We start from the raw sequence: 12,045 nt of genomic DNA, 5'->3' as shown, positions 1-12,045 counted from the left end.
ATTTTATTTTTACACTGAGATTGGTAGGTCTATTAGTAAAATCTGCTAACGGTGACAGTTAAAAAATGGGAAAAAGCACTTCTTGTGCACTCTACAAAACAGTGGATTACTCAGTAAATATACATTTATGACATAACTGAAGCAGTTTATTCAAGAATTTGTTAAAATTCCAGCATGAATAACAATATATTGTGAAAAGTAGAGTGATATAAAATGAGGTGTACACTGATATAAGGTTTTTGTCTGTGCTGTATACTGAAGTGGTGTCTGTTGGCATGCTGAGTGGCGGTGAGCTGTCAGGCCACATGAGTGTCAGGCCCACGAGCTGAGGAACGTTTCATCTGTATCTTCAGTTCAGAGCAGGACACTCAAACATCTCTGAGGAAACAAACACACATATGTACACAGTGTACACTGATACAGTAAACACCTCATTAGTTTACTTCTACTATGACAGTTACAAATAACCTGCCTGACGGCCACAAAAACACACGGCCAGTTTTATATACTCTGTGTAATATGTATTAATCATAAACTACATTCATTGACTGTCATATACTTCTGTGATAGATTCTGGCCGTTTTCCAGTAGACTTTTTTTTTAAAGAAATTCATTTTAATTAATAATATTAATACTTTTATTCAGCAAGGATGCATTAAATTGATCACAACAACACAGTAAAGACCTTTATAAAAGATTTGTATTTCAAATAAATGCTGGTGGTTGTTGTTGTTTTTTTTACTTTGTATTCATCAAAAATCTTGAAAAAAAATATATGATGGTTTCCAGAAAATATTAAGCAGCACAACTGTTTCCAACATTAATGATCATAAGAAATATTTCTTGAGCAACAAATCAGCATATTAAAATAATTTCTGAAGGATCATGTGACACTGAAGTCTGGAGTAATGATGCTGGAATAATTTACATTTTTTACTATAGCACTTCTTTTTTTCTTTTTTTTACTGTATTTTGATCACATAAATGCAGCTTTGGTGAAAATAACAGACTTAAAACATTTTTTTAAACATCAGTAGTGTATTACATAACCCTTTTTTAAAATAGTGCTGTGAATTAGGTACTTTACTAATAATAAGCTATTTCTTTTAGGTACTTTACCTATAAAAGTTATTTTTATATTTATTATATGTCTTTATTTTTCTTTTTTCTTTGGAACTTGATGAACACAAAATCAGTTATTCATTTCAAATGATGAGATCGTCTCGTGGCCGTCCCATCTCAAACTCTGGGCCGTTTGTTGTGTCCCGAACCAAAGAAACCCCCAAATTAGTAACGAAACCCAGTTTGTCAACTGGTTTTGGTTAAGTAATGCATGACACATGCATATTAAGTAGTCATGTGCTTAATGAGTCTCCATTGCTGTATGTTTTACATTTACAGTTGCGATTCCAGGGCTGTCCAGGACTACATCCAAAATCATGCTCTAGTCCTGGAGGCACCTTTTCACCCTTACTGTGGTGTAGGTAAGGTGAACAGAGACCCTGTTACATGGATTCAATTAGACAGCTGGGCCAGATCGGGCCACTGAGCATGTCCAGGCGATCCCACTGCGGACTGAGAGGAGAAAGGGTTGTTGTAGAAGAAAGCAAAAACAAAAGAATCTTTCTAGATTTATCTGTAGTAAAGAAAGACCTGCTGAAAGAGCAACATCTGAGCAATAAAAAGGAGCAACAGAAGACCGACCAAAAGGACAAAGTCTAGTGTCCAATGAAACATCTCAGTGATTTTTAACCACAAAAGCCAATGGGGATGTTTCTAGCCTTTTGTTAAAAATATCGCTTTGATATTTTGGTCCAAGGATGAGAATGAATCCCCTATTCTATTGCAAACGCCCATGTGTTTAAAAGCTAGAATATTCTTTTTTTTTAATACACCAAAAAAACAAAGCGCTTCCTCCCACACACATCCTCAACACTTCTTCACCATCCACACAATTATCAGCACGATTTGCTGCTCTGAAGAGCGTTGGCTACTCTAATGATGCTCTGGTTTGTTCCTCTGTTTGTCTCACCCACTCTCTCTGACATTTGTTTCAGAGATGATATCGCCTTTCTGCTGTGTGGCCGAATTGCCAGTAATGATGATGATAATTGCAGACTGATTTACTCCCTTGAATTAATGATTGGTGGGTACTTGGAAGCATTACTTCAAAGTAAATGTCAGGAAAGCAACATTTGATGAGTGGCCAAATGTCCCTGGGACTTTCACGGCCTGGTTTCGGTATGTTTTTGGAGCAGTCTTTAAAAGGTGCTGACAGGCTCTGAAATTAACTTTATCATACCAGCCAATGGCAGAATTTAGGGTTTGTTTCTTTCTTTTTTGCTGTGATAGTGAGATTCTGCTGTTCTTCTTGTACATTTGCGCTGTTTTGGAATGATTGTTTGAATGCATTTGCTTACTGGATCTTTGGACTGAAAACTTTTAAGTTTACCGGCTTATAATGTTCGGATTGCAAAGAAGCGAAATCGGGTTAAAGGGTTAGAATAGAAGTCGACTAAGATAGCCTCGTTGTTAGCGTGCCGACATATAGCGCAACTAAGCTTCCGGCAACCCGAGTTCGATTCCCAGCGCAAAGTCCTTTGCCGATCCTGTTCCCCTCTCTCTCTACCCCATGCTTTCCTGTCAAAATCTCTACTGTCCTATCCAATAAAGGCACACAAAAAAAACCTTCCTCCTAGGGTTACAGGTGCTTGCTCAGTTTGATAAAATCCCGACTCTCAAGATCATCTATCTGCGTGATGTAAATTATGTTAATGACGTAATTTTGCGTGCTTCATTAATTTATTTGCATTATTTACGCTAAATTATTTTAACACATGAAGGATTTTTAATTAATTGCATGTGTTAACATGTTAAAGGATCCACTGGAAAGATGAATGTGTATTTAAATTGGGTCATTTATGTTGTAGAAATGTGAAATTATTTTAGAAGATGGTGCCTTCTAGACTGAGAAAGCCCAGAAAATGTATTTTTGGCTCAACTCCCAGAATGCACTTGCTTCGCTGCCCTACGAGGCCACTCCCAAGCCATGCCTACCGGTTACAGAGGGCATTATTGGATGAAATGATAAAACTAGGCTACTAGTTGACTCGAAACTGAAAAGACGCCGTTTTATCATGAGATCCCCCTATGGGCGGGTTGAAAACATGCGGAACGAGCTCCTACTACTGGCTGTAGTCTCTCGCCCCTGGCCAAAAAAGCCTCTGATGACGCAAAATGACGATTTTTGCGTCATCTGAGGTTTTTTTCCAGACACACAATACAGAAATCTCTCGTCTCAGGGGGACATGAGGGAGGGAAGCACGGTCATTCGAAATTACTACCGGGTTTCTGCTGATTTCTACTTTAACTCTGAGTCCTGCAGAGTTTAGCTCCAACCCTGATAAAAAGTCCCCTGCCTGTAGCTTTCTAGACTTTGAAAACGCATCCTTTTCTCTCCGATTTGGCCTTCAGTCCACACTTTCGCGTTGTAGGTAATGGGTACCTCCAACTGTCAAAATGGAGGTATTTAAAAACGATGACGTATGGTTAGTCATGTGATGCATATTGTACCAATAGATATCATGTTTATACCGGTATTGTGAAAACGCTAGTGTGGACGGAGAGCGTTTTTAAACGAAAATGCTGTTTTCAAATGTATCCCGATACATGTAGATGAAGAGACTTTTTGTCTAGAAGTTTTTTGCAAATGCCGCCAGAAGCTGAGAAGAGCTTGATCTAACATCAGAACAATGTTATCTCAAAGCTCCTGTATCTGTCAGACACTAAAAGCTCAAAGTGAGTTAATAGCAGCCATGCGCTGATGTTGTTTTGTTGTTGTTTTGTAGAGAGATTTAGTGCTCAGATTTCGATGGAAATGATGCTAGGCGTGTCACGTGTGCATGTGTTTTATTTTTGTGATTCAGGCCTCAATTAAAGCCTGGAATTGAGATGAAAGGGCTAGTTCAGCAAAACCATTTACTCTGCTTCATTTTTTTTTCAAATCTATATCATTCTTTAGTGGAAAATGTTTTCCAGTTGTTGTTTTTTATAGGGCTTATATACATTTGTAAAATGAGTACCTGAGGTTGATGATCAATATTTTCTTGAAGGTTTAGTGCCTCCTTCACCGACCATTTGTTGAATTATTGTAAATATTTCTAATTGCATGTTTTCTATCTTTAAGGGTTTCAGACTATTTTGTCTCTCTATCATTCTTTCAGTGTTAAGCATTTAGAAAATGGCACTGTCATAATGTCGGGCTTGTTCTGTGTGTTTTTGTGCACAACACAGGTTATAAATAATCACCCAGCTGGCCATCTCCTGTCACCCAGAGAGGCTTACGTCAATCTAGACCCAGACTGTATTTTGTACCTGATGTAATTGTCATGGTACAATATATTCACATTCCTGTAGGTCACTTTGGTAAGAAACCACCCGCCAAGAAAATGAATGTGAATGCAAATGCAATCGTTTTGTGTTGCTTTTAGTCTAATGTTGACCTTAGTATCACAATAGAACCCCTGAAACACTCTCTCGAAGGTTATAACAACCTAAGCAGAGTGTGCTAATTAAAATCGGATGCTTACACAATCTCCATCCAACCCTGCGGGAGACATTAATACAGTGAAAGCTGATGACCTCCTGATCTTCCACCAATGGAAGGAGTTTAGATATGAAAACCTTAAGTAATAAAGGCTGCATCTCTTCCAAGTTGCCCTACAGATACTCGTTCATGGTTATGTAAAAATCCACAGGAAATCTTGGATATTGCATAATTGATATAGTGGGAGGAAACTTATAGGGACTTGGGATGTGCAGCTAAATATGTGTCTTGGAAAGTCTGAAAGGAACATTGTCAGTGGGCTATATGTAAGAATTTTCATGTATTAATCGCTTTTTGTATCGCAAGAAAGCTTGTAAAGAAACGTACAAAAATGAGACCTTCCCCAACTTCCTGTAGGTTGTCTTCAAAAGCCTGTAGACTGATTTTTATGTGAAGGACTCCCGGTTTCGCCAGGGAAATCCAAAGGATGTGACATTGCAGCAACAAGGAAACAGGATCTCTATGCAGCAGTCTTTAGTAATCATAAACTTTAAATTTACAGAAATGCTCAGCAGATTAGGAAACACAGGACAGAACAACCAGGTCAACATCGACGACAGACAACTAGACAGCACAAGACTCAGACTTAAATACACAGGTGATAGGGAGGAAACAATTAGACTGATTAACAAGCTAATGAAAGACACACAGCTGAACCAAATGAACTAATGAAGACTGTGGTCATGGAAACAAGGAGTGGCGGGAAACTGAACAAAATGAACACAGAAGGAAGTCCAAAAACAAACAGACATGTAACACTCACATAGCCAGATCTAGGGTACATTTACACGACAACGATATGTTTAAAACAAAGACGTTTTTCCTTTGAGTTTTCCGCGTACAGACGACATCATTGACTACGTTTACATGCAGCCAATATTCGGGTTATGGTCGGGTTAAGGTCACTATTTGGGTTTCTGAAACATTCGGAATAACCCGTTTACATGCGTGAGCAGAGAGAGTTACTCCTGTATACATGGAATTTGTAATCAATTGGCAATATCCCGATGTAAACGGCGACGCACGTTTAGCGTCTGGACGTACGGACAACCTTAAGACGTAAGATTCTTCTTCCTGTAGCCTATCCAAAGTCAACAACAACAGCAGCAGCACGCGGATAATGAATAGTTCGGGGCAGATAGCGATCGCCTTTGTTTGCGCTTTCCTCCTCGCTCCAAAAGTGTGGTGCTGTGCTGCGTCTCGCCATGTTAACCTCTTCTTCTTGTTTACTTCCGGTATACTGCACGCGGGTTTTTGTATGCGCCGTCTCTACTCAAAAGACCAAGATTCCTTGCGAATAGAACATGCGCAGAACACAAATCAATGTTCCTTTTGATGGGGATATGCCGATACGCGTTTACATGACCAAATATTCGGGTTAGAAAAGGGGTACCCCAGGGATAATATCCGGGTTTTTAAAAACCGGGATATGAGCATATCCGGGTTTTTGCCGGTGTTTACATGGCCGTGCGCGACCGGGTTATTGCTAATATCCCGGTTTTGAACGGGTTATTGGCTGCATGTAAACGTAGTCATTGTCGAAACAATCCCCATTCTCACGGATCCGCGAAAACGACAAAAAAACCAGTATTCTGCTGCCAGGTCACATCGCAATGATCAAATGCTTTCTTATCTGCCGCTTTCTCACTGCTGTGTGAGCATTTTTGTGTTGTGTGTTTATTTTGTTATTGAGAGTAAAGCGCGCAGCACATAACGTCGCTCTCAGCCGTGTGGACGGTGACGGGATGTTCGCTGTATTTCCAACTTTTTACTTCTAAGCGAAGAACGAAAAAGAATTTTGCGATGAGTATATTGGGGCCTTGAATCACGTTCAGTCTCTTGTACATTGAGTGTGAGCATGAGCAATATGTTGCTGGCTGCAGTTCACTTAACGGCCACCGGCGTCACTAATAACAAGGGTTTCTGTATTCTACAGTATCCCGTTTAATGCACACTCTTGGTAATATAATTTATATTTGTATGTTTTTCGAAAAAATAGCTATTGAGGCAATGTTTTAGGCCAGGGCCCCATCTAACAAATATATGATTGTATATTTGTTTTTCTATTGTGATGTATATCTGAGTGAAACTGCTTCTCGAACGAGAAAAATGTTTTTGTGAAAAACATTTTTCATAAATAATTTGTGATGAAATCAAGTTATATTAATATTATCCTGATTAATTCAGGTTGCAAACTCTTAAAGGGACAGCTCAGTCAAAAATGAAAAGTCTGTCAGCATTTAAATCATCATTCAAAGTGTTTTTCTCCAAAACACCAAAACAACATTAGATCTCATTAACTTCCATTGTTTGGAGGAAAATATAAGTTTGGAAAAACGTCAGGAATAGTAAATGAGAAAACTCTTTTTTTTTCTGTGTGAATTTTTCTCTTTAATTTGGACTTTTAAGGATCCAGATAAAGTTAACTACATGTAGGACTGATTGATCTGAGACTTTTTAACGATTTTCTGTCATGTCACTCTGAACATAAGGAGATGGTTTCCCAAGCAGCTTTTATGGTCACTTTTAACCCCTCGGACACTGACCGTGCCGTACCAGTCATCGTTACAGGGAGAGGAAATTACTCTTGCAGGATTTCTCTTACGGAGACGAATTCAGACAGGGTGTTGAAGAAATGATGACTGTCGCTGTCTTCTGTGTATGTGTTTATGGATGAGTGGATCATCACTCTTCAGACGGTGTGTCTGTCTTCCCCTCCATGAGTCTGCCTGTCACTCTCAAGCCAGCGATGAGCCATATCTCCCAGCATTCCACACACCAAGTGCTCTTGCCATCTCTCCAGCCGTTGCCGTGCCAACAGCACTTGTTTCTTCTCCCTTTCTTTCCCCGGGGACAAAAAGTCAAAGGCGGCTATCCGTCTCCCCCCTCTGGCAGCCATATAACTACAAACTCATCATAGGTCTATTAGTGCTGGACTCTTTCAGTCCCACTGTGACTTATAATAACCGGAGGGGCGCCATTACTGTTAGCACACATTTGGTCACCGTTTTTTCTATATAGTGTGTCAGTAGGGTTGAAAATCAAGAACCGGTTCTTTTTAAGAGCCGATTTCAGTTTAAAAAAGAAATGGTTCTTGAATGTGTACACTTATCATTTTAAAGGAACATGAAAAACATTTCTCGCATTCATTTGGGAATGAATTGTTTGCTCGAGTCTAATTTTTTATAATTATTGAAGCATGATCGTACTGAATCAAAGGTCATTTATTTTATGATCACATCCAGCTAAAAAAATCTAACTACAACCATTAGTGTATTGTGGTTTTTAAGGTTTGTGACTGTAATTCAGTGTAATTTTGGACTGGTTTGTTATGACAGAATCTAGTTACAGTTACACATTCAGAACTGAGTTTTGTTTGTATAGATAGATAGATAGCACAAAACATACTCAATAATGAAAGAAAGGAAATTAGGAACTTAAATACACCATGATGATCGTGAATGAGTGTCCATGACAACAGATTAGTGGCGGGAAAAGGTCAGGAGAGAACAAATTAACACAGGAAAACAGGTGACCAAACATACTGACAGAAAACGAAATCATAACTAAGGCAACACGTGACAATCGTCTTCATCTTCAGCCAATCCGTGACAAATACATAAGCACTCACTAGGTTTTGGAACAAAGCCTATGTTTGTCAGAGCAATTCACTCTAGGTTTTGTTTAGTATAGTTAGGGCCAATTGCTTCCTCAAAAGCACCAAAAAGATCATTAATTAAGTCATCATGGACCCGGTAAGTTCATTGAAAACCATTAAGAAACGATTAGGCCCTAAGTGAAATTGGAATATGTAATAGAATCATTAAATTCATTACAATTCCCATCCTTAAAGAGTCCGGATGGGAGTCCCATCAGGATGATTTTCAGAGTCCATCCATCCACTGCTGTTTTCTCTTCAAAATTCATATGTTAGACTCTTTTGCTATGATTATAATCTTGTTTGTGCTTTGGCTTTCTTTTGATCTGAAAATTCTTTAACAGGAAAAACACCGTTTTATCTCACTGTTTTCCCATCCTTTTATCTCCTCGCTGTTCTAAACTGAGTAAATACTGAATGTAATGCTTTATAGATACTTGCCTCACAGCACCTTCTTTGTTGTATCTTTTCCTCATACACTTAATCTCAGTTAAAATATTGTTGGCTTCACTTTCACTTCATTTTTCACTTTCACTTCATTTTCTTGTTCTTTGTCTTGCCTTTATTATTGATTCCAAATCTCCACAGAACTGTAATGGTCTTGTATTACAATTGGATTTATTACAATTACAAATTTTATTACATTTTTTTGGCTTCCCAGTGAGGGCAAATGTCTGATTGTACATCAATGTGGCATCACTCAGGCTCTGTTCCAAAACCTAGTGAGCTGCCTTGCTGTCTACTACCTATATAGGCAGCATCCATAACTGAAATGAAACCTCATCAGTGAGTGATTTGGGACACTATACAGTGCTATGCATAAGTTTAGACACCCATGCTAAAGTTGACTAAAAAGAGGAATAAAAAATCATCTTTTGGAAATTGAACTTAATGCCTTAATTTAAAGAATTAGGAAAAATCCAACCTTTAAGGACACCAATTTTCTTTGTGAATGAATAATGTATCATAAATAAATAAATGTTCTTCCTTAAAATACATGGTGCATAAGTGTGTACACCCCTATGTTAAATTCCCATAGAGGCAGGCAGATTTTTATTTTTAAAGGCCAGTTACTTCATGTATCCAGGATACTATTCATCCTGATAAAGTTCCCTTGGCCTTTGGAATTAAAATAGCTGGTTATTTATGATTTTATTTCAGTTAGCCTAATAGCTGGTTTGATTTGCATTGAGAGATGATCTTATGGAAAGTACTCCATGCCAATCTCTAGGTATGGTGAAGGCTATGTGATGATGTGGGGCTATTTTAATTCCAAAGGCCAAGGGAACTTTATCAGGATGCATAGTATCCTGGATCCATGAAGTAACTGGCCTTTAAAAATAAAAATCTGCCTGCCTCTATGGGAATTTAACATAGGGGTGTCCAGACTTATGCACCCTGTATTTTAAGGAAGAACATTTATTTATTTATGATACATTATTCATTCACAAAGAAAATTGGTGTCCTTAAAGGTTGGATTTTTCCTAATTTTTTTAATTAAGGCATTAAGTTCAATTTCCAAAAGATGATTTTTTATTCCTCTTTTTAGTCAACTTTAGCATGGGTGTCTAAACTTATGCATAGCACTGTAAATGCAGAGAGATTGCTGTTAGCTTTTTGCTAAGCTAATGGCACAGTTCTCTAAGCATTTATTTTTATTTTTTTTATTTGATTAATCTTTTTAGAAATGCTTTTTGTATTTACTGAATTATGTTCAATATGTCTTTCATTTAATCCACCGTTAAACAGCTTAATAGTCCTTGAGCAAGATGTTTAAGAATTCATCCAAAAAATACGATAATGTAATTTAATGATACATACAAAGGGTCATATTTGTGATACATACAAAAGTTTAGGGTCATTTTTTAAAAAAAGAAAATTAATACATTTATTCAGTAAAGAATATAAATTGTTAAATTGATTAAAAGTGGCAGTAAAGTATTTTACATTGTTTGTTGAACTTTCTATTCATCAAAGAATAAAAAAAAAAAAAAAAAATTGTGTCTCCATTTCCATGCAAATATTAAGCAGCACAAGGGTTTTCAATATTGATGATAATAAATGTTTCTCGAGCAGCAAATCAGAATATTAGAATGATTTCTGAAGGATCATGTGACTGAAGTGATGATGCTTTCCATCACAGAAATAAATTACATTTTAAAATATACTAAAATAGAGAAAAGTTATTTTAAATTGTGATAATATTTCACAATATTACAGTTTTTACTGTATTTTTCATCAAATAGCCTTGATGAGCATAAGAGACTTATTTCAAAAACATTTTTAAAAATCTTATTGACCCCTAACTTTAGAAAGGAAGTGTATCCTGCTTGCAATACATTTTATTTTAGAATATTTTTAATTAATATAATAAAAATATTTGCTCATTTTGAATGGCTGTCATGGTGGTGTTGTTACAGCCTCTACCAGCACGGTCTAACAAGGCAATGTTTCCCAGCCAAACTTTAGCCAAGTAAAGCAATGGACGGCTCACAGGTCTCCATTGCAAGTGAAGTAGTAAGATAGGAGAAAGTATTTTAACGCTACATGCTATAAAAGCGACACTTTTCTCTTGTGGTTCTTCCTCAGATCTAATAAACCCGGAAGCAGCCCCAAAGGTCAGACCCCAGATGAGAGCAACCGCCGGACAGACGCGAACTCTTCCGTCTCAGACCTGGCCAACTCCGTCACGAGTGATCTGGTGATGGTAATGTGAACCTGTGGCTGTGGACTGTTTTCTTTTTGTTTTGCCTCTCTAAAGCAGCACTAGATTTGATGGGAATCCTTTAAACACAGGGATGCATTGTGTGTAATTGGTGCGCTCCGTTACTGCAGTCAGTCACACAGACAGATGTGTCAAAGGCAACTTACCTCTAAAAAGCCGGTAATTAGAACTGGTACAATGTGCTGAAGGAACCGCGGATGACGGCCTTCACAGGGTCCGTGTGTCATTACGTGGGTGGTAAGGCGTTTTTAAAGAGAAGTGATGAGGGCTAATGATGGTGCTTCCTCTTTAAGAGGGCGCCTCTCGCAGCTTTGAGTCCCACTGGGGGGGATCCAGGCATCGGGGCATGGCGTGTCAAATTAAGCCCAACTTTCAGCCAAGGTCCTGACACGGATGGGAGTTCATTAATTCGATATGCCGCTGCTTGTCAGACCACTTTAAGTGATGGATTACTAAGGTGTTTGTAAAGACCACCAGCTAGTCCCTAACTTTTCGCCCTTCACCACATATTAATGTTAGAATATCACAACTCGTTGAAAAAGTATCCCGCCATAATTTTTGTCTCAATGTTTTGTTAATCATGTTTAGGCGACAGGGTAGTCCGTTACATGACTGATTCAAAACAATAGCTACTAACTAACATAAGTATTGTGAAGCACGACTCACAGTTGATTTTGAGTGAGCATGTTAGCATGCTGTTAATCTAACTGTGATACTCTCATAAGCAAACAAATACATAACACAAATATTATTATGAATGATTGAACTGGTTCTTAAAAGTCATGAATCAGATTCAGGGGTACATTTACATGACAAAATTTTTTTTTCGTACAAACATTGCCAAATTGATCCCTTTTCACATCTGCGCCTATGACTAAAAACGCTGTATTATGCATGCCAGGCCAGTAGTTGGCGATGTCACTTTATAAAGAAACACTACGTGCCACTGAACACGTAATATGTATCCACCTGATGTCACCGGTTTCACAAATTCACGTTTTTGTAGTGTCAAAAACTTGCACTTTGATTTCATTTTCGTTTTCAGGCCCCCAAAAC

General features: G+C 38.0%; 1 protein-coding gene across 1 annotated transcript in view; it reads left to right on the top strand.

Annotated features, from left to right (window-relative positions):
* syt7b (synaptotagmin VIIb) overlaps nt 1-12,045 on the top strand; it is a 141,126-nt gene that overhangs the window by 117,543 nt on the left and 11,538 nt on the right. Inside the window, exon 7 of the mRNA XM_084404275.1 lies at nt 10,854-10,971. Within this exon, the coding sequence (XP_084260401.1) occupies nt 10,854-10,971 (118 nt within the window). The remainder of the gene's footprint in view (nt 1-10,853; nt 10,972-12,045) is intronic.

The sequence above is a fragment of the Rutilus rutilus genome (genome assembly GCF_951802725.1).
Source record: "Rutilus rutilus genome assembly, chromosome: 3".
Classification (NCBI taxonomy): Eukaryota; Metazoa; Chordata; class Actinopteri; order Cypriniformes; family Leuciscidae; genus Rutilus; species Rutilus rutilus.
This window is presented reverse-complemented; position numbering and strand designations above follow the sequence as displayed.